The sequence below is a fragment of the Microtus oregoni genome, unplaced genomic scaffold (genome assembly GCF_018167655.1).
Source record: "Microtus oregoni isolate MIOR12 unplaced genomic scaffold, Mior012 000016F_ref0000370, whole genome shotgun sequence".
Taxonomy (NCBI): domain Eukaryota; kingdom Metazoa; phylum Chordata; class Mammalia; order Rodentia; family Cricetidae; genus Microtus; species Microtus oregoni.
The window spans coordinates 18,689,635-18,712,090 of NW_024543075.1; the positions used below are offsets into that span (position 1 = coordinate 18,689,635).

The window sequence follows — 22,456 nt, forward strand, 5'->3', positions numbered from 1 at the left end:
ACTTTTGGACCACTGGCATGCACACCGAATGTGCATGCTAAATACTGTCAAGAGTGGTGGCCATGAACTTTCATTTTGGCCCAGGCTGAAAGAGTCTAAGCTGAAGTTGAAGTCCGAGTCAGGACCATTCTCTGCCCCTCCCCCAGAAAGTCCATGTCCATGTGCATGCTCCCCCTTCATGGCCTGGCCACTGCAGATGCTACCTCGGAGCCTGCCAGTAAGCCACGGCAGGAAGATCTGCATACCCCTCCCACCCTGCAGCTGAAGCAATCATTTTTCTAAATTTTTATTTTATAGCAATTGTCATAGTTAGAGAAGTAAATAACACATTTAAAAACCTCCTCAGGGCCAAAGGATGCCAGAGTATTTACAAAGACATGGGGTAGGGGAGGCAAGACAGGAGCGCGAGGCTCAAGGGCTTGGGTTCAACCCAGGCCCTGCCCCAGACTTGGACAGATGCCAACCACCAGCACTGTGCTGTGGGCTCGGGGAGCATCACACAGCCTGGGGCCCTCTACTCACAGGATCCGGTGGGAGACCTCTAGCTAACTGAAGGCCCCACTTCCTATCCAGGAAGTTCCCCTACATCCAACAAGCCAGTTCAAGGGGCCCCTGGGAAGCACCAAAGGACAGGGGCAGTGTGAGGGACACCAGGCTGGGACAGGTGTCATAGATGATCTGGCCTGCCCTGGGGTGAGACAGAGACACGCACATACGTGTGCGTACATGAACAAACTATACCTTCACAGAAAAACTGCAAAGGGGGAGGTTTCTCCTGTGGGTTTTGTCTTCTAAGTCTCCATGTCTACGATGTTAATTTTTTGCTATTATTATTATTATTATTATTATTTTGTTTCTTCAACAGTGACAAACTGAGGTAAACATCTGTAACCAACACCTCTCCTAAGGGGCAAAGGGTCCCAACCCAACAGACAGAGACAGTACCAGTGGTGGTAGCAAGAGTGGAGCCTGACCCAGCCTGAGTCTGGTTCAGGGTCAGGCTGGTTGCTGCCTCTGAAGGATGGGGCCGGGCTACGAACCTAAAGTCTTTTCTGAGGACTACCAGATACTACAAGGGAGAGGCCTCCCACACAGGATCTCAACAGAGAGAGGGCGCACATGGGACGCGGGATGTCTACTGTGGAATCTCGCTTCCTTGTTATTGCAGATCAGGGTGGAGAGGCCTAAGGCAAGAGGAGAAGTAGCGGCTGGGAAGGAGGGCCTAGTGGCCCCAAGTGGGCCAGGGCAGTGATGGGGGCCTTCTGAGATTCGGCTCTTGGTAGGAGGAGGGGTTTGCTACTTACCTGGCATGTGGGCCCTGTGTCCACTAGGGAAGTGGTGGCACCCCAGGAAAAGTGGGACCAGGCCCTGGAGCAACCACAGTTTGTAAACTGGACTCAGGCAGGGCAGGGAGACCTATAGCCCTTTGTGGTGGGAGCCAGGGGTTGTGTAGAGAGGTGGGGGCTCCAGGCTGAGGGGTGGTTGGTGCCCCTTGCAGCTAGCCAGCCAGCCCCACTATGGAACCTCCTAGAATGACCCAGAACTTTTGGAGGGACCCTAGGAGAGGCAACCCAGGCTGGTCAGTTGGGTGGTGCCAGGCGGAAGGTACAGCCTCCCTGTGCTGAGGTTATTGCAGGGGTTCCTTAAGCCTCCACAATGAGGAGTCCCAAAGGAGAGCAGGGGCAAGGTGAGATCCTGTTTTGTTGCCGAAGAACCTGAGCCAACAGCAGGTGTCTCCTGGGATTCCCTGAGGAGTGTGGTAAAACACAGGCCTGGCTCTTGGCAGCTGCCTGGTGAGGTGTCCGGACCCTCAAAGTCACCAGACACACATCACACTCACTCTGACTTCAACGACTTCCTGTCCCATCCACTGATGTGCTCCTCCCCTGCAAGGGTACTGCCCTAGAACCGTGAGGCTCACACACGTGATTGACAAACCCCAGGAATAACTGGCGCAACTGTTTCCCTGCTTGCTGAGTGCCCAGGGAAGGAACAGCTGGGCTGTGAATGCACCCCCTTACCCTAGAGACACAGGAGTGCCAAGCCTCCCGTTCTCCTGCCATCTGTTCCCCTATACTCTCGGGAGGGGTACCTACTGGAACTCTGTTCCCAATGGCCTCGTGGTTGCGGTAATGGCTCTCCCTTCTGGGATCTAAGTACCCATCAGCAGGAAGAGGTGAGGGGGCATCTCTAATATTCGGGTCTATTCCTGCACACAACTTTCGCTACATTTAGGGGGCTTGGCCTCTCCCTCTGACCTCCTGGGCACCACTGTTGTCAACCCAGTGCCTGTTCCCAGCCAGTTTCTAAGGGTCTCGTGCTCATCTCTGCCCAACACCAAAGGCCCCTTTCTGTGCCCAGGTTTGGATGGAAGATTGTAGGGTGATCTGCCAAGGGGTGTGAAGCGCCAGGAGTGTCCAGGTTCCAGAGCTCAGTCTGGCCCACAAGCTCCCAGCCTTTGTCAGGGGCCTCGGCTCCTCTGGGCTGAGGACGGCCACACACATGGTCATCCGCTAGCTATGTCACCAGCCCACCACCGACCTGGGTGTCTGGGCCTCCTAGTCTACACTACTCCCTCCCACCGCGCTGTGGTTGCTCCCTGTCCCCAGTATGGGTTGGAGCATACGCGGCTTCCCCGCAGCGGCTGCGCTGCTCCTAGCAGCTCAGACGCAGATCTCGATGGCCGTGGCCAGCACCACCTGCCCTTTGCTCTTGTCTGCACGGCTGTCGGTCCTGCCCTGGGGAGCGGACGGAGCCAGACTAGCCTCAGGCACGGGCACGGGCACCGGAACGGGCACCACGCTGGGCGGCGAGGACCGTGAACCGCTGCCACTCTCGGTGAGCACTGTGCGCTTGAGCGGTGCAGGAGCCTCGAGGCGCAGGGGCCCAGGCAGGCGGTCCCCAGGAGGTTTGCGTGCCCGGTGCGAAGGCCGCCGCCGAAGCTCAGATGTGAGCTCGTGCTTGAGGAAGCGGAAGACCTCCTTTGCCGGCCCGCGACGCTCGGGCTCCAGAGCCAGCAGCCGCTGGAACATGCGCAGTGCAGGCTCGGTGAAGCGGCGCCACTGCGAAGGCAACCCAGGCAGGCGGCCCCGCTGCCAGCGCACGAACTCCTCGAAGAAGGCATCGGCGCCCGATGCAGCCTCCCATGGGAAGTTGCCGGTGAGCACGCAGAAGATAAGCACTCCGAACGCCCACACATCCACGCCTGTGTCCACCGCGAAGCCATCGGCACGGCCCGCCTGGCACACCTCGGGCGCTGTGTAGGGTATAGTGCCGCTCACACGCTTCACACGGCAGCCCACGCGCCGCGTCATGCCGAAGTCCGCCAGCTTCACACGGCGGCACTCACGGTCAAACAGCAGCACGTTCTCGGGTTTGATGTCGCGGTGCACTAGCTGTCTGCTGTGCATGAAGTCCAGCGCCAGCCCCAGCTGCTGCACACAGCGCTTCACCGTGTCCTCGGGGAGCCCCACCTGCGGGGGACGGGAAGAGCTGCTCAGGGGTAGCCAGGTACGCCTGCCCTCACCCCAGTTCCTTCTTTTAGGCCCTGCCACCGTGGGGGCCACAACTCTCCTGCTGTCCTCTGGCCCTGCCTTGATCCTGATACCTACCTGCTTGTCCTCCTCCCAGCCTGGCAGGATACCCCTCCTGTTCCTTTGCTAGGTGTCGTGACCCCAACCCTTAAGTGGAAAGTACCAGGACCCCCTCCATTTGCTCCAGGGTTACCTTCTCTGGGGCCTCAGTTCTTGTTCAGTTGTTTATTACTTGCCGTGTGGAGGAGTCAACCCAGACTTGTATATATGCTAGACCTACGCCATTAGAAAACTTCCAGTTTTTTGAGATAGGTCTCACTATTCAGCTCAAGCTGGTGTAAAACCCATGGTCTTTCTGCCACTGCCTCGCTTCCCAATTATTGGGATTACAGGCATGCACTACCACACCCTGTTTTCTGGTTGATCAACCAGTCCAACTCCTTCCAGGCTTTCATACTCTGGCAGCCCCAAAGGCCATCTCTCCTCTCTCCAACACTAACTGAATTACCTGGGGAGGGATGATGTCAAACAGGTCCCCAGCAGGTGCATACTCCTGGGCAAAGACATAGCATTCCTCAGTCTCGAAGACCACGTCAAAGACCTTGATGATGAAGGGGCTGGATGACAGGCTGTTGGTGATGCTCACTTCACGCAGGAAATTCTTCAGCTTCGTCTTGCTCTTATTCACAAATTTCAGGGCCATTTTGGTGCCTGGCAGGGCCACAGCAACAATAGTGAGACCCTCTCCCTCACAGATAAACCCCCACATCTAGCTGTACAATCTGTCCCCGCAATTCGGCTAGTGGACCTGGTCAGCATGATGTCCTCATGGCACAGTAAACACCTAGGTCCACCCAGCAGATAAGGCTGACCTGAGTTGTCTACGTTGCAACCAGGAACACTTATTGCCTCCTGCCCCAAGCCATTTTCCTGACCTACTGTCTACTCATCTGTCACATTTGTCTCCCCAGCTAATAACCTCGGCTCCCTGAGGCACAGAAACCTGCCTTGTACTGGTGCCTCCAGAATTTGCCACACAACAGGTACTCAGCAAATACTAGCCAACAGGTGCATTAAGAGAAGCCCCTGTAGGACACTGGTCCCCCAAACTGGGCATGCATGTGCAGCCTGCTGGGCATGCAGACATGCAATAGCAACAGAATGCTACACATCATAGGCCCTGCCTTCAACACTTCACGTTCACCTTCCACACTACCAATGACCCAATAAGGTCAGCATCGGTTCCCTTCTTTCCTAAATAGAGGAACCAGGTTACATTGCCCAGGGTCACACAGAAAGCAATAAAGTGCCCCTATGCAAGTGTTTTCCTGCTGCCTTAGCACAGGCTCCTCCTGCCCTGGAAAGTAGAGTGTCATCCCAGCTCAAACATACAGTAGCTCCACGGCCTTCGTTGGCTGGCTGAACATGGAGAAACGTGTCCAGACCAAGCCATAGGAACATTCCCCACGCTTCTACCTGAGGAGTCCCGTTCCCAAGGACCTGTCCTCACCTCTGTCCAGTTCCCTAGGTGTCGCCAATGCTCTCCAATCACAATTTCTAGCAGTGTCCTCTCCCTGGGCACATCTGTCTCAAAGGCACCCAGATGGCCCCCAAATAGCTTACCCCTCAGTGTGGGCCCTTTGCTAACTCCTACTTACTGTGCAGTGTATCCTTTCCATATGACTATCTGCTCTGCAGCCTTGCTGGCCCTCTATCCAGGCATGTCCCTACCCCGACCTTAATACCCTGCCACATTACCAACCAACACTCACCTGTGCCCTTGTATGCCACCAGGTCAACCTTTCCGTAGGTCCCTTTACCCAGCTCCCGGACAAGCTCGTAGTGCTTGGTAACGTCGCTGGCAGTCAGTGTGCGTAGCGTCAGTGCTTGCATGTCTTCTGTGAGGAGGGGCACACCGGCACCTGGTACAGGGGCGGCCCCCGGCCCGCAGCAAGGCAGGGAGTGGAGCGGTTCAGGCTCTGGGCAGCCCACGCTCATCTTCTCCCTGTTGTGAGGTATGGCATGGTGAGAGACAAGCAAGCCCCCCTGCTTCATCTACGTCCCGCTTCCCCAGCACCTAGGAAATTCCCAGCTGGGCCACAGGAATGCAAGCATTTGTGAATCCTGTCACTATCCCCGGAGTTGCTGGAGAGAACCACTGTCCCTCGTTAGGTCACAGACCCATTCGTCGCGCGCGCTAACCCACACAGTGCCCGGCGAGCACACAGGTTTGTCGCACAGCAGCAGCCACGCATACGCTCCCATTCACAAATTTTGGGTTTCTGTTGTGGGCGGTGCTGGAGGGGGTCAAATCTAGAATTTACACATGCTAAGCATGTGACCTGTCACTGAGCACAGTCCTAGCCTCAGTCACAGTGACGATGAAGCACCTGTTATCCAGGTGTGTATCACAGCCTTTGGGGACCCCAGCCCTGTGTGGCTGCATGAGAACCTTTGCCCTCGTGGGTTTATGTGTCAGAAACATGGACGACGGCAAACACAGCAAACACACAAATGGCATTTCACAGTCAGATGCAGGGTGGGCTCAGTAGCATGAACTGGGGTCAGTTAATGGCAGCCTCTGCCATACCAAATACCTTAGCCACACCATTTTGCCCCACACAGGCAGGAGAGTGCTCGTGCGGCCACACGGTCATAACACATTGCCCTCTGGTGGTATGGTCCTGGGCCTAGCCCACAGCAGTCCTGCTTTTCCTCCGCCCCAGTATGCCCACAGCTGGGCCGGTCTTCATGGATATGCCCCTCGTGGCTACTGGATGTTTCCACACAGACTATCATCCTTGAACGGCCCTGCTGCTGTTGGGGGTACTGAGCACCACGTGGGGTGGAATCAGAGGCTGGAGACTGACTGTGATGGTGAAACCAATACCCAACCTGGGGCCCTCGTTTCTGTTTCCCACTTTATTATGATTTGCCCCATTTTTCCGCAGTTTTACTGAGGTTTGCTTGGTATATGATAAACTACATATTTAAAACACGATTTGATGAGTTTGAACAAATGAATATTCATGAAGCCATCATTGCAATCAACATAATGAGCATATCTGTCACTCCAACAGTTTCCTTTTGTTCCTCTAAGCCTGCTCTATCTCAATCCTTATCTTCCAGGCAACCGTCCAGAACCTTCCCTTCTTTAGCTATGGGGTGCATGTGTGCTAGGAGCAGAGCCTCTCCCAGGGGTGCTGGGCAGGCTGTGTGCATGCGCATGAGTGTATCGGCTGGGGGTCAGCATTCAGGCCTGCCGTCGGCTGCCTCTCATGCACCCTCCTTGGGCCTCTCAACCCACATCACAGCTATTCTGAGTCCTCTGCTCCCTGAAGGACACAGCAAAGAGCTCCATCCAAGATGAGGCACGACGTCCAAGCCACTCAGGCTGGGTTCGGAGACCAAATGTCACTTACTAGTTGGACAGGTTATATCTGTACCTGTTTCCTCATCTAGAGAGATTTAGTAACAGAACCCACTTCCCATGAGCCATTGTGAGGTTAAATAGGCACGAAGCACCTGGGGCACAGCAAGTACTCTGTAGGTGTGTGCCTTGCCAAGTCTCCAGTCACAGCCCCAGACAGGCTCTGTGAGGTGGTAGGTAAGAATGGTGCGGCTTCTCCTTGGCTTCAGGGCTTCAGGGCTGTCAGGGCCATAAGCCCATGCTCATTTGTGCGTTCACTCTTTTTGGACAAGGACTACAATTCTGAGCTGGAAGCTGGGGGTGCTGGGAGCACCCCATAAGCTTTGGCCAGCCACTCCCTTCCAGGTCAGACCCTTTCCCCTGCCTTCCCTTCCTTCCTGGCACGACCCAGCCTCCCACTTCACACAGAGAGGAGGAACATCAGGAGGGAACTTCCTGGCCTCCCACCAGACATAGGCGGAGCTCCATCTGTGCCATCCTCAGCAATGGCTGGGATGAGAGAGCCCCCCCCCCCCACCGCGCTGGCTCCCACTTCTTCTGCTTCCCCAGGCTCCTGCTCTCTCCATTCATGAACGCGCTCTGTTCATAGACCCCGTTCTCCCGCCCCCAGCTTCAGCCTTTTGCTGAGTTTTATTTTGACTCTAGCTGAGATGCCACAGCATCACCCTGGGAGTCTAGTCTGTGGCATGGTGATGTTTGCATAAACCCGCCAGATGATGGCGGAAGAACCAGTTCTGTTTCCCCAATGTCCCCAGTCCCAGGCTAGGATTCTGTCATAGCCATGACTGGACCATACTAGGGAGCTGGGAAAGGGGAGGGGCGTTTTCCTCAGCTTCAGGGCTTCTGGGACCATGAGTTCTCTCAAATGTCCACCAACTATCTGAGGAGGACAAGTTAGTACCCATGGTCGGCTTCCTCTCAAAAGGGAAGGACCACCAATTTTGAGGGTGTTCTCATGCCACTGTCCCTAGCCATTCAAGGACAGTGTGTGGTTTTTCCTAAGGGTTTCTGGTAAGTACACAGTCCCCTTAATCTGGAGCCTTCCCCACTCCCCAGGGAGATGTTGGGCTGGCCATCTGACATGTGTACACTCCTGGAGATGGAGACAGACAGCCTGATGTGTAGGCCTATGTACTCTTATGATGCAACTCCCACTTAGAGCATCAGCCCTGTTCAGTCCCCTTACACTGCTTCTGTGTCCTCTGGGACGCTGGCAGCTGCAAGAGGTTTTATTCCTTCCATACCCAGGCCCAAGGGTGCCTCCTTGTGGGCCTCACAACTGTCCCTGGACACTCAAGCCAGTTCCGACCACCACCCCACACTGCCTCTGCAAAATTTAGAGGCTGCTAGTCAGGCCAGTGTTCCTAAGCAACCTTTACTTTTCACTTCCTGTCTCCCTGCCTGACCGCCATGGTGCTACAGTCCTTGGGTCCCTTTCCTCTATGAACCTCTGCTGCCCTGGCATACTGGTACTGGAAGAGCTTCTATCTGTGTGTTCCCTGCTGGGCATGTTAGGGAAAATGTCTCAACTGTGCCCACCTGTCAACAAGCCAGAGGCCAGACCAATCCATCCTCTCTGTATCACTCCCTAAATCTACTGGATAAGTTCTGGGGATACCCAGCCATTCGTTTCCCATTGTCATGTTCTCCACAAGGTGTTGGCAAGAAGCAGTGTTATCCCTGCTGCTGTGTCAATCCCTCAGGTACATACTGCCTCTGACTCAGTTATCAAACATGACAGACACACAGGAGGGAGCGACAGAGATGGCATGAGCCTAGAACAGTCATGGCCTTGATCCTATTGTGAGCCATTTCAGTTGGGTGACCTATAGACAGGGGCTTCAGTTTACACATCCATACGTTAAAGAAAACAAAATGCCGGGTAGTGGTGGCATGCCTTAAATCCCAGCACTCAAGAGGCAGAGGCAGGTAGATCTTTGTGAGTTTGTGGCCAGCCCAGGCTACAGAGCCGAGTTCCAGGACAGCCAGGGCCACACAGAGAAACTCTGCTGAAAATTAAAAAAACAAAACAAAACAAAACAAAACAAAAAACCCAACAAAGCAAAACCAACCAACCTAACAAACAGACAAAAAAACCTTAGCCAATCTGTACCTACTGCAGCAAACCTGTCGTAAGGACTCAGCTAGTCTTAACTCCATAGTGCAGTGCTGCTATTGTATGATGAAACAATGCATAACCACAAAGTGGCTTGCCCACAGTCACACAGCTAGCATTGGAACTGGATCCAAATTCCATCCTCTAAATCAGTTCTCTCCCAAGACAAGTGTTGGGAACAATACACCCAGATCCTGCAGTAGCAGGGTGGAGTCTCAGCCAAGCATACCCATATAATCCTAACAGTTCCTGTTGGCTGTCTGGTGCCACCGTTCGTTCCTCACAGTGATGTCACGTGGCTCCTGGTATACATGACAACTTGAGACCGAGTGTAGCACGACGTGCCTAGTTCCTGAGTGGCTGGGAAGATAAAGACACATCTAACATCAGGCTAACACTGCCCTCCAGGTCCTGACACACGTCCTCTCAAATGCACTTAGCTATAGCCTCTATACCTCTGAGCCACCTGTACCAGGAAGCAGGTTTCTGCTGACCTCTGCTTCCTCCCTGCTTGGCAGGGCACCACCCACACTCTGGGTGACTGCTGCCCCAAGAGACCCTTCGGGTGGTGCACTTCCAGGGTGTGTCCCCTACTGGCCCTGAGACTCATCTGGAGCTTTCCCCAGCCACCAGGTGGGCTGCTGTCTTGACCATCTGATGTGTATATACTCCAGGAGATGGAGATGGGCAGCCTAGTGTGCTGGGATGGCAGTCTTGGCTCTGCCACATGCTGGAAGGCCACCATAATGGGGGAGGGTTTCCCAAGTGAGAAGCAAGACTGAACCGCCTACCACTTCCTGTTGGCAGGCAGCCTGGGTTGGGCGCCACCCTGTGATGCTACACCCAGCACAGTGCTTTGGAACTCTCATTCCTTACCATAAGCAGAGACAAACACACACAAGCCATAAATGTATGCACACATACATACAAACACGCACACACACATGCAATGGCACCAGTTTGGCAAATTTTTGCTCACTGAGTCCTCGCAACACCTTGAGGAGAGGGCAAGGAGCTGCCTGTGTTGTACAAAAGCAGCTTACTTGCTGTGTGACTTATATACCCATGAACACTTTAGTGGCCTGGGTAAATGTACAGACCCAAGCAGCCACTGCTGCTATCGAGTGATGTTTTCTGCTCTACAGATAATAATACCAGCGGCTCAAGACTCTTCTGACTCGTCTGTGGCTATGGCAGTCAGCCAGCTGCTAGCAAAGTCTCCTCTTCTACAGTACAAAGTCACCACACTCGTCAGCTTCCTTCATGTGGCCATGTGGCTGGCTTCCCCCACTGGGATGGGAACACAAGTGACGTGTGTTATTGCCAGCTCAGGACTTTTTCCAGTTGCAGAAGCCTCCTAAATGCTGGCTTGAACAGAGGACCCCCAAACCCTCAAACGTGGTAGAGGCACAATGGAGGTACAGCAGCTCGAGTCCCCAAGGAAGGGGGTGAAGATTACCCACCCTGCATTGTTCTGTGAGCTTCTAGTGTGCTCCAACCCTGAGGCACGGCTTGTCACAGCAGCTACTGCTAGTCTCAGTCAAGGTGTATGGAGCCAGGAAGCAGAACTATGTTCTGCACCTGCCTGGAACATAGCCAGACTCCCCAGAATGGTGACCAGAGACCAAGGACAACGATGCAACCACAGGAGTGGGTGGAGCGTGACCCATCTGCAGAGAAGAGAGCTTGCCTCATCTTGCCATGTGGGAGAATAATGTCACTGTGTTTATTGAGCATCTACTCTGTTCTTGGTGCCCCATGCTCTGTGTGCTAGATTTAAATCAAGGAACCACCACAGCAAGTGATATGGCTGCTACATCCTCACTTTATAGAAATATTACCTCCGAGCCACATAGTGACACCTAATTGCCCCCTCCTTGTTCTTCTGAGATAGTGACCTGCATAGTCCAGTCTGGCCTCAAACTATTGCTCCTCCTCCTCCTCAGCTTCCTGGATGTTGGGATTACAGGCCTGTGCCATCATACTCAGTCCCAACAGCCATTTGAAGAGTATTAAGAGGTGAGACCTGGCCAGATGCTGGTGCACACACCTTTAATTCCAGCACTGGGAGGCAGAGGGAGGTAAATCTCTATGAGGAGGATGAGACCTGGGCAGGGCAGGTGAGATGGCTCAGTGGTGACCAGAGTTTGATGCCCAGAATACTCTTTACAGTAGGAGAGACCTGACCTCACAAGTTGTCATCTGACCCTCATTCATGCTGTAGCACACGGATGCCCACCCCCTACACATGTGCCATGTACACATTCACATGCACCAACACTAATACGCATGATCCCTAAAACCGATAGAGGTTGTTTAGAGGCTGGGTCCTTCCAAGGGCTCATCCTGACCTTTCCCTGTCTCCCTCCCACCTTCTACGGCAGGATGCCCCTTGACCTTGACATCCTAGCGTCTAGAACTGAGATATACAGCTCTGCTCATTATAAACCACCTAGCCAGAGGTCCTCGGTGGCAGCAGAACTAAGCAAACCAGAACGGATACAGGGGCATCCGTGAACTCAAAATGGCATTAGGCAGAGCTGGCTTCAGATCTGAGGCTCCTGTCCTGTGAGACTTTTCAAGGCAGACATAGGCAGATGTGGTACAGAAAAGTGTATCCTCCATCCCTGGTGTGCTGCAGAGGTTAGCGCCTACCCGTGTGTGTATGTGGGGGGAGGGTGCTGTGAGGGGCGAGTAGAACCTAAGGATTCCAGCCAGGCCTTCTTTGTTTTCTTGCCCTGACTGGCCTGGAACTCGGTATGCAGTCCAGGTTGGCCTAGAACCTGTGGTTTCCTTGCTCCTGACTTCTAAGAGCTGAGAGTACAGGAGCCACAATGCCTGGCTCTAGCCAAGCCTTATACTAGAGTCCTATGTTCAGGTCCCCTCACTTAGGTCCTGGACCTTCACTGTGTCCCTGTCAAGAGTCTTAACAAAAGCCTGGCCTACAAGAATTCCCACCTGTAGGATACTCTGGAGGTCACCTCACCTCTCTGGATATTACTCAAAGTCCCTGTGGAAAAAGCAGCATGTGGTGGAATTTCAGAGCCGAGTGGAGGGCAGCACAGTGACCTCTTCCCCCGACATAAGTGGAAGGCAGGGGAGCTACAGGTACATAGCCCTGGCTTTCTCTACACTTCAGTCTTCTGCTCCCTCAGGCCTGCCTATGCTGAGGTCAGATAAACTGCTTTTTTTTTTTTTCCTATCCTGCACTTGTTACCACACACAAGGTAACGGGCCTATGACATTTTCTCACATGTCTGTCATCTGCACTTTGTCCCACATTCCACCCCAGCCAGACTAAAAGTCAGATTTGACTCAATCCTTGCCTTGCTCACACAGCTGCAATGGAGTTTCGTTCATCTGATTGTTCTTTGAGACGTGGTCATTCTCCTGTCTCTGCTTCCTATGTGTGAGGATTACAGGTGTGCAACACCATACTTGGCCTTTGCAGTGTTGCTGTGGCTCCTTGAATAACCATGTGCCATTTCCTTGCTCAGCATCAGTTCCCCTTTCTTTGGGTAGCGACCCCACCCTCTGCCCATGTGTTCACAAGGGTGCTTTCTACACTGTTAGGGGCAGGCTTGACCCAGGCTTGCCCTACCCATGGGTCAATTAATCTATCTACCACAAGACGGACATGTGCCCAAAGGTGACCCAGTGCAGTCAAGCCCTGGGACTTCTGCTGGAGCTCTGGAGAACCAGCATCCTCCACTCTGGGTGTGCCACTGAACCAGAGGACACAGGGGTACAGCTGCTGGGAGCTGGCTGGCCACACCAAAGGGGGAAACCTGCCTGACAGGGAAGCAAAAGAGATGTGCTGACGAAGCATGCCTGAGGCCACTCTACTCCTGGACATTTATTTCATGAATCAGTGGCTTTCTGTTCTGGCTTAATTAAGCCAGTTGATTGGGTTTATATAACTCTCTAGTCTCCAGACAAGTGTACCTAAAAGCCAGCGAGAAAGCCACGAGCTCCTTGAAAGCCAGCCCCTGCCTTAATCATCTTGCTATTCCCAGCACCGAGCCAGGGGGTGACAAATACGGGTGAATAATTCCTTCGTGTTTGGGAAGTTGTAACTTTTTATATCTTGGCTTTCCTGAATGTGACCCTGCAGGCACAGTTATTTCCCTAGCACCACATGAAGGACTGTTGGCCCCATCCTGCAGATGGACAGACTGATGGCCAGAGGCACTGCATCGGCTCTCAGCCATACAGGTAGGTCAGTGGCGGGCTGGGTCAGAAGCTAGGATGTCCTTAGGGATGAAGCGCTATGGCCTTCTACCAGTCCCAGGGTGGAGGTGCCAACAGAAAGTGACAATAATGAGCTGATACCTACGGACCCATCAACCCCTTATACTGCCCCATAGTATGGGGACTATTACTGTCTCCAATTTACAAATGAAGAAACTGGGGCATGGGTGTTGTCTTTTTTTTCCCTTGTGTTTGATGCTTGGGATTGAGCCTAGGGAAGTGTTGTATCCCCAGCCATTTTCATTCTGAAACAAGAGTCTTGCTATGTAGCCCAGTCTATCCTCAAACTTTTGACCCTCCTGCCTCAGCCTCCCAAGTAGCTAGGAGGGTAAGCATATACTAGGCCCAGATTGGTCGTATCATTATAGCAAAACCATCCATCCAGGAAGCAGGAGTACCAGGCATAATCATTCCACGATCCAAGCTAAACCGCTGTTTTACTCTCTCTAAAGTGAAGTGCTAAAAATTGCCACTTATTCTGCCACTTAATCTCTGCAGCAACTCCTTTTTCATAGCTGAGGGCTAGGGGGCCTGACCAAAGTCATGCAGCCCATCAGTTCAGGACCAGGACCGAATCCTTAGCTTCTTGGGTTCTACATCCTCTTCTTTATTCTTAAGTCTTCATTCAGCTCCGGGTACTAGGTTTTCCAACACATCTTCAGCACCACAGGCCTGGACAGCACCCAGGGAAGCGCCTACTAGAGGAAGAGTCAGGGGTAGTGGGACAGCAGACAAGGGGGCAGCCAGGGATGAGAAAACTACAGAGCTGGGTCTCCAGTGCCAATGCCCAAAGCTCTCACAGTAGACACACCCAAGATGTGCCTAGCTCTCTACTATTGTTGTAAAAGTAAGTGGCCTTGTACAGAAGCAATTTGACACTCAATGGATACAAGTGTATCTATACAGTAGCTTCTAGTAGGCTTGCAAGTTAAAGGGTAAGTGGGTTTGGAATTTTTGCAGAAAGTGGGGGACAAAGTTGCTATGTTGTTGGACAACCTATCAAGTAAGGAGGCTGCTTCTGGGACCAGCTCCCCTGAGCTCTCTGGGCCTCCAGATCGCTTGTCAGATGGTTAGTGTTTCTTTGACAAGGGGAAAGTAAAACAGGTTTCTCATTTGCGTGCACTTACATTGAGTAACTCCAGATGTCACACATTAGTAGCAGTGCTTGACCTTGACCCAAACTGGCTTCCAACTTCCAGTCCTCCTGTCTCAGCCCGCCCCCAATAACTAGGATTGCAGATGTGTGCCAATGTGCCAAGCTACCGTCTATTCTAGAGACAGCATTCAGAGTGTCGCCCCCATTTCCACTCCGTCCACTAGTCCCTGTCTCATTCCAGTCTTTCCACTGGTCATGTCCCCTGTGACTTGCTTCTGTGCCCCACCCCCACCCAGGTTTCCCTGCTGTTCACAGGCAGTCATATTCCAGCCTGGGGCTGTTCCTTCTGCCCGGACAACTCTTCCCTCTGTGCCCACGTGGTTCTTCCCTCAGTGTTCTGCTTGGATGACACCTTCCGAACCAGGGCCACATCCCGCCAGCCCTTCCTTCCCCCGCACCTTGTTCTAGTTCTCCCCAGTAGAACGTAACACCTTTGGAATGCATTACATAATTTACTGACTGTGATGACATCTATTAGCTGTGTCTTTCTCCCACTTGAACTAAAGCACCCAGAGGGCAGGGATTTTGTGGCTGGCCTTATTCATTGTGAAGTCCCCAGGAGCTGGCATGGTACCTGGTACAAATCAGGTGCTTAGTAAACATCTATTGGATGAACAACTGGATCTCTTGGAAGGTGGGAACTAAGTGAGGAAGGATGAAACCTTACCAAGCACAACCCTGCATGGTCTGGGGAGCAGAAAGAAAAGGCTGGGTGGGGCTAGGTGGCAGGTACCGTCAGAGGATGGCCAGATGGTCTCCCTGAAGGCTGTCGCTATGCTCCATGCTGGCTTACCCAGAACCACATCTGCCTGCACTTTGACTCTTCTGCTTACTGCTGAGAACATCATCAAGGCACACGCCTGTTTCCACACCCAACACTTGTGGGTCAGGCCCCCTAGGAAACCAGGATTCTAACAAGTCCTCTCCTTTGTCTTACTTTTTGGGTCAGGGTCTTGCTGCTATAACAGCCCAAGCTGACCTCAAACTCAAAATCTTCTTGCCTCTTCCTGAGTGCTGTGTGTACAGACAGACATACACCCACCATGCCTGAATTGTCTCAGTCCTTTGACAATAATATGTAATTCATTAAATACTGCATTCTGGTCCAGAAAGCAGAAGGAAGAAGGGGACATTCACTTCAGTCCCCTTCAGGGTGCAAGGCACTGCCCCTTCTTAGCAACATGACCCTGGGTAGGGTGTGCCCTCTATTGATAACTCAGTTTGCTTATCAGCAGGAACAAGGCTGAGATGCCCAGTGGACACAGTAGCTACAGTGAGAACTCAAAAGGTAGTTCTCACATGCTTGGCATGAAGCAGATACTTGGTAGGAACTGGCCAGATGGTGGGACCTGGAGCCTAGTTCTCCTGCTGACTGTTCGGGAAAACTTGTCCTGATCCACACACAGAGGCCATCTTTCTGCTGCTAAATCTTACTCCTGAACCAGCCGCAGCTAGAAAAGTCTGTGATTACCAGGCTCACCCTCCCCAGGTGCCAAATCCAGAAAGTGGAGACTTAGGAGTGTCGCCAGGTCAAGCCACGAGACACAGCTTCCTCACCGTCCTTGTCACCAGAGCCACCTGCACATCACTATTCTGTGAGGCTCCAAGACTGACTTAGCGTCTGCCTCCCTCTCTTCTACTGGCAGCCCAACCTTCCCTAGGCACATCCTTGGTCGCTACTGAAGTCACTGACTCTGTTACCACATAGGTTGTCTAGCCTCTCTGGTCCTGTGGAAGACAGGAGCCCCAAGCCCCAAGGAGTAGGGCCCTCAAAGAGGGCCAAGGGCAGGCCCAGGGCTTTGCACCTAGAAGATGCAGGCAATGTGGCACTCAGGACTTGGAGGGCACAGAGGTCATCGACCATTGGCTGATGGGCCAGTGACCTTGGCTAGGTTGCCCCCAGTGAACAAGCATGAGATGGTTGGTTGAGCAGAGGCTCTCTGGGGACCTGGGCTCCTCCCCAACCCCAAGTCTTCTGCCCTCAACAGAAGGGACAAACAAGCCTGCAGCCAGAATAGTGGCCTACACGAAGGCTCAGGTGTTCACTACTATTCCTATCAGAGGGTCCTGTGCAAGCTATTTGTCCCCTGAGTTTCAATTTCCTCCAGCAGATGGGTGTAAGAGCTAAAGATGCGGTTCAGTGGCAGAGCACCTGTCTAACATGCCCAGGGCTCCAACAGTAGAAGGAAAATGGGTAGAAAATGGTTCAGGTTCAAGCAGTATTTACAAAAGCCACCACTTAGAAGCCACTTAAAACTGCTTTAGACACACTGACTCATTTAAACCTCAAATACCCTTGGGAGGAGCTATTTATGTCTTTACAGCCAGGGAAACTAAGGCTCAAAGACAAAGATTAAGTGGTTATGTCCTGGGTCACACAGCCAGTAGCGGCTTAGAGATGACAAGCTGTGCACCTACTGTGTGCTGTGCACCGCCCCTGGATCTGAGAGTACCTGGGAGTCATGCAGCACACAGGCACTGACGGGGAAACAGACGCATGTCAGACAAGGTGTTATCCCAGGGGAAACGCCGGGGAGGAGAGGGAAAGACACTGCCAAACATGGCAGCACAGCCCTCAGCGAGGAACCAAGGCCTGGGGATACTGCGCTGGGACAGCAGAGGACACGGCAGAGGCCAAGAGTGCAGGTGCTGAGGGCTAATTGATTAGCAAGCTGAATCAGGAGGAAGTGAGAAAGGGTGGTGGTCACTGTCTGGGAGGAACTCGGAAGACACCCCAGGGAAGTGGCTTTCCCTCTCAGGAGCCTGAGAAGTCCTCAAAGAGGCCAAGCCTTGTTCCCTGAGGGTGAGGCATAGCTTGTGGCCCTGACCTGGGCCTGGAACAGGCTGGTGCCCAGGTGACGTCCTAGAGAACTTCAGCTCCAAGCCTCGGGCTGTGTGTTTGATAGAGAAAAGTGACCAGAATCTTGTCTGAACCCCAAGACCGAGAGCCTTGGGGAAAGTGCCTCACTTCAGAGCCTGATTTCCTTCTTTTTTTAGACAGGGTCTTACTATGTAGTTTCGACTGGCCTTGAGTTTACTATTAGACCAGGCTAACCTCAAATTTAGAGATCTGCCTGCTTCTGTCTCTCAAGTACAGCAAACAAAGCTGTGTGCCACCATGCCTGGTCAGAGCCCATTTCCCTTTCCGCTCAGGGCTTTCGAGGACTGCATTACAGACAAACCTTTGGGGTACACCAGTTGCTATTCATAGCACTTCACAAACACCCATTCCCTTAGCCCCCCTAACAGCCCTGCTGGACAAGTCCTAGGATCCTTTCTTACAGAAGAGAGTTCTGAGGCAGAGAGGGCGCCTTGCCCGAGGCCACACAGCTAGACCCAGAGTACTTTTGAAAACTAAGCAGCCCTAACTACAGAAGAGGAGAGCTCCCAATGCCTGGGTCAGAACTGGCAGCCACCACAGGGTAGTGACAGCCCTGGTGTAATCAGAGTCCTATTCCAGGGGGAGCAAGGGCAGCAGCCCCTCCGGCCAAGGAGGACGCTGACAGACAGCAGGAGCTACACTGAGTTGGGCTGAGTTATACAGCCACTATGGGGTCATTCTCTCTGGTCTGACAAGGGGAAGAGGTGGTTCTATGATGCGCAGCCCTGCCCAGTCTACCACCTGGAAGCCCAGAAGCCCATGGTATATTCTAGAACCCTCTTGCGGCTGTTCAAGCTGCAGGGAATGAGTGCTAGGTGGTAGGAAGTCACAGCAGGTCCCCTGACTGGGATCCGCTCCTCTGCATATGGCAGCAGGGAGTGGGAGAAGACCAAGGCGGGTAGAGCTGAAGCTCGCCTGCCTGGCTCCAGGCTTCCAGACCTTTCCGACTACCTTGTCTACCGGGAGCTCCGAGCACCCCTCTGCAATCAGCAAACACAGGTCCCAATGAGCCTAAGATCAGGCTGATTACTGGACAGGCAGCTGGTGCCAGTTCAACACAACCCCTTGGTGAACATAGGGCTGGGGTCAAATCCTGCTGTGGGCTCAATGCAGGGTTAGTCTAGGGGCACAAAGAAAATCTCTCCATAGCCTGGAACTGCAGACTGACAGTGAAAATGGCTCCACCGCTTTCCTCCAAGCCTGACATTAATGACATGGCTTCTCGGGTGGGGGAGGAGCTAGGAGTGGCAGGGATGGGAAAAGGAAGAATGAGGTGGCCGGGTTTGAGCTAACCCTACACACCTGGCTTTTACAGGGCTCCAGGGCTGGGCTAGGAGTCCTCTCTGCTCTACGTCTCAGAGCTCTTCAGCTCTGCCAACTACTGCCTTGAAAGACTCCCTGCCCCAAGCCCTACACTCTCTACAGCAGCCCCCAAAGGAAGCTAGGCCAAGTCCGACAACCTGCTGTTGACCTCAGTTTACCCATCTGTGCAGAGGACTGAAGTGAAGGCCCTCCAAGCTTTCTCTTCTCTGGCTTTCCAGGATGGAATTCTGTGCTTTGTTGGTGACCGGGTGGGGGCTTGAACACTGGGCAAAGGACGCTGCTCAAGCCTGCCATATGCAAGGGTTCCATTCCCAAACCAGCAAACAAAACAAAGTAACCGTGCCTCTCCCGGCTTCTGACAATCCCTTAACATGAAACTGATTGCCAAATAACTGGGCCAGAGCCAGAGGCCAGCACCAGGCCCCAGCCACCGGCCTTGGCTTTGGAAGATATGCCAATCTCCTGGTCGGAAGCCTGCTGTAGCCTGAGGTCAAGAGAGATGGCAGAGTGCCATGTGGAGAGCACCAACTCCACACTCCCCCTGGGCTGGGATGCCCTTAGCTGCTTATCTATACGACAGGGAGACTCCTGTGTAGGCTGAACTAAGGTCAGAAATGGGCCAAGGCCAGGGTCTGCCACACAGAATGAGGTGAGAGACTGTTAGGTCGTAGGGGCACACAACAGCCACCACCGAGCAATTGTTTTCCCAGCTTCCACTCCACCCTGCAAACCTGGAGGTCAGCAGCAAGGCTGTAAGGTCACATCAATAAAGAACAGGTCAGGAGTCCTTGGGATACCTGGGGGGGGAGGAGCATGTGCCCTGTCCAAACAAGATGGCTCTGGGCCTGAAGATGCCACATCCCCTAGTTTTTCAAGAGCATCCCAAAATCAGCATCTGAATGTGAAATCCTCCAAAACATTTTGAGCACCAATAACAAATGCAGACGTGTGAAATACACTGATCAGCAGAATGGGCTCTAGGCTGTAGTTTCCCGATGCTAAGGCATCAGGCTGTAGGCTCAACAGTGTTGGTGTGGCCGGGACAAGACAGCCCCAGACTCCTGAAGCTGAGCCTGGATGTGCAGTCTCACAGCACATGGAGACATATGCCACTGTCGTCTAGGCTGCTCAGCCACCAGCCAATCAGACTGTGCTCTCTGCTATGTGCCAGTCCAAGCCAGAACAAAACAGGAGGTAGAGGTAGAAACAGCCGCCAAGCCACCCTAGAGTGGGGTTCTGGATGTGGAGATGAACCAAGTGTAGTGGGGGTACATAAATTAGGGCAGGCTGCAGAAAGCTGGGCTGCCAAGCTACTTTATTAGGGCTACTCAATGGGGAGCCACTGCAGGTTAGAGAGGAAAGAAAGTCTTCCTACCAGTCCCCTGCTGGCCTCATAATGGTTCTCTCTGGCCATAGTTGTTTGAACCTCTGCTCTCCAGCCTCTGCTTCCACTTCCTTGCCTGTGGGGTGTATGACAAAGCCCCAGGCTCCAACCTACTGCACAGAATACTTCCAAGATGGTTAGGACACACCCAGATGCTCCTGACAGTCTGCCTCCAATCTATAGTCACCATGCTGGCTGCAGAGTATGTGGTTCACTGCCATTCTCTCTGGCAAATGCCAGAGGCTTGATCAAGGTCACCCAGTCTTCAGGGCAACTGGTTTCCGCACATCCTCTGCTGGGGGTGACTGCATTGACCGTCCTTGAGTTTGCAGAAGTGCTGACCCACGCTACATCCTCACTCGTGGGGCAAAGACAGCAGCAGGGTGGAGTCCAGGCAGTGGTGATGGGAAGGCATCAGCTGTTCAAGTCTGATATGGGGGATCAGGTGTCTCACGGATGGGGCCAAGGGCTGGGCAGGTTAGTCCTGAGAGCATGGTCTGGGCAAACACAACAGCCCAGGGCTGTGAGGCCAGATTGTCGGGAAGAGGTGAGGGAAAGCCTCGATTCCAGAGCTGGAACTTTAGACACAGCAGAGGTTTCAATGAATGAATAGATAAATGAACAAAGGAACTTCTAGAGGGCTCTGTGCCCAGGGTCCTGCCTTCTCCAGCCTGTCTACTCACCTAGTACCTGACTCTGCACCAGCGCATGTCTGTGGAAGACTGAGAAAGACTTCCTACCCTTTCTTGGGGTCTCTGATTCAGAATTCAAAGGTACACCACCCCCAGGGTCTTCCAGCTTCCCCAGGGTCTTGGGGTTTAGGACTTTGTTGAGGGCCTCTTGATTGTGGATGCTTTGGAAGCTTAAGAAAAAACCCGGGCTCACTCCTTCACTGTAGAGGACACAGTGTCCCAGTCCTGGACTTGGCCCTAGGTGTTCGGGGGGGGGGGGGGGGGGGGGGGAGGAAAAGGGAAGGAACTCAGGTTGCTGTCCTTGGGACTTAAGAGGGACAGAAAGGTGTGCTGACCTGAAATGGCTTCTTCACTTAGGGTACCTCTCCTATCCAAAAACTAGCTGCTCACTTTGAGAGGGCTTGCCTTCTCCCTGTTCTGCAGGAAGCACAAAGAGGGAAAAGAGGGACCCGGGTAAAGAACCCCACTGTGATCCGAGTTGGGATATTGGAATCAGAGAAAAGAAGAGCTTTCCTCCGCTCATTCTCTCAAACACGCCCCTTCCTTGCCCTCTCAGACAAAGGCACACACCCAAAGCCCCAGCTGTCACCCAGAGCTGCAGAATGCAGGCACCTCTCACCTGTGGGCGCCTCAAATTTTCTTTCGGGGTTGGGGAGGCTCGCTTAACAACTCACCCTGGCCTTTGGGGGTTGGGGCATCTATATTTCTTTATTCTTCAAAGACCTAGGGTCTAACGCTCCAAGCTCGATTTATAAAGGAGACTCTCCAGCCTCTTCTCCCTCTCCAGGGCATAGCGACTACTCTCTGGGTGTCCGGAGCTGTGCCCAAACCTCAGAGTTGGGGTGGAGAGTGGGGGAAGGGAGAGGAGGAGGGGGCGGCTCCTCCAAGCGAGACACAAAGAGACGTCCTTCAGCCTGGGCTCCATGGCGACGCTGAGGAGGGGGAGCGCGCACTCAGTACTTCCTTCCCCACCTGCAGGGCTCTGGGGACCTCGGTGGCTACTCACCTGCCGCCCCTCACCTGGGTCCCGCTTACCTGGGCTGGGGCCGCGGGGACGCCGCGGCAGGGGGTCTGGGCGCCGTGTCGGTCTTCGTCAGCCCGGCCCGAGAGGGGCTCAGGGCACCACCACCACCATAAGCCGGGACGCGGAGGGCGTCGCTAGGGGCTCGGTCGCCCAGGTCCCGGGGCTTTGGGGTGCCCGCGGCTTCTCGTTAGCAAGAGGATCTGATCTCGCTGTCCTAGGTTTAGGGGACCCTGTGTGCCGGAGCAGCAGGGAGGGCTACCGCCCCGAAGCTGGGTCGCTCTGTGTCTTGAGGTGTGCGGTTGCAGCAAGCAGTTCTTAGGGGGCCCGGGTTGGAGCGGTCGCCGCGCGCTGGGTCCCGGTAACCGCGTGCGGGGCTGGAGGTCACGGCTCAGCCGCTGGGGGGCTCGGGCGCCGCCGCTGCAAGCAGCCCGGCCCTGCGGGCCCCTGCCCCGGCCTGGCGCGGGCTGAGGCTGCGGCTCCTGCTTCGGCTCCCGCTCCACCCGGTGTTCGGGCTCCAGCGCCAGCGCCCGCCCGGGCTGCGCTCCATCGCGGCCTCGCGGCTCCGCCTCCCGCCGGCGCGTACCTGCCCGCCCGCCGCTCCGCCCTCCGTCTCGCGCGCCGCTGCACGCGCCTTTGTCCGCCCCGCCGGGTGCGCGCCCCGCGCAC

General features: G+C 54.0%; 1 protein-coding gene across 2 annotated transcripts in view; it reads right to left on the bottom strand.

Moving 5' to 3' along the window:
* Positions 1 to 273: 273 nt before the first annotated feature.
* Sbk1 (SH3 domain binding kinase 1) overlaps positions 274 to 22,456 on the bottom strand; it is a 46,873-nt gene continuing 24,690 nt past the window's right edge. Inside the window, exons 1-4 of one of the 2 annotated variants that reach the window (XM_041666283.1) lie at positions 21,802 to 22,390; positions 5,306 to 5,538; positions 4,042 to 4,244; positions 274 to 3,473 (exon numbers count right to left, since the gene is read on the bottom strand). In XM_041666283.1, coding sequence (XP_041522217.1) covers positions 2,664 to 3,473; positions 4,042 to 4,244; positions 5,306 to 5,531 — 1,239 coding nt within the window. In that variant the 5' untranslated portion in view covers positions 5,532 to 5,538; positions 21,802 to 22,390 and the 3' untranslated portion in view covers positions 274 to 2,663. Of the gene's footprint in view, positions 3,474 to 4,041; positions 4,245 to 5,305; positions 5,539 to 21,801; positions 22,391 to 22,456 lie in introns of those variants that run through there. The other variant, XM_041666284.1, reaches the window with a different exon arrangement.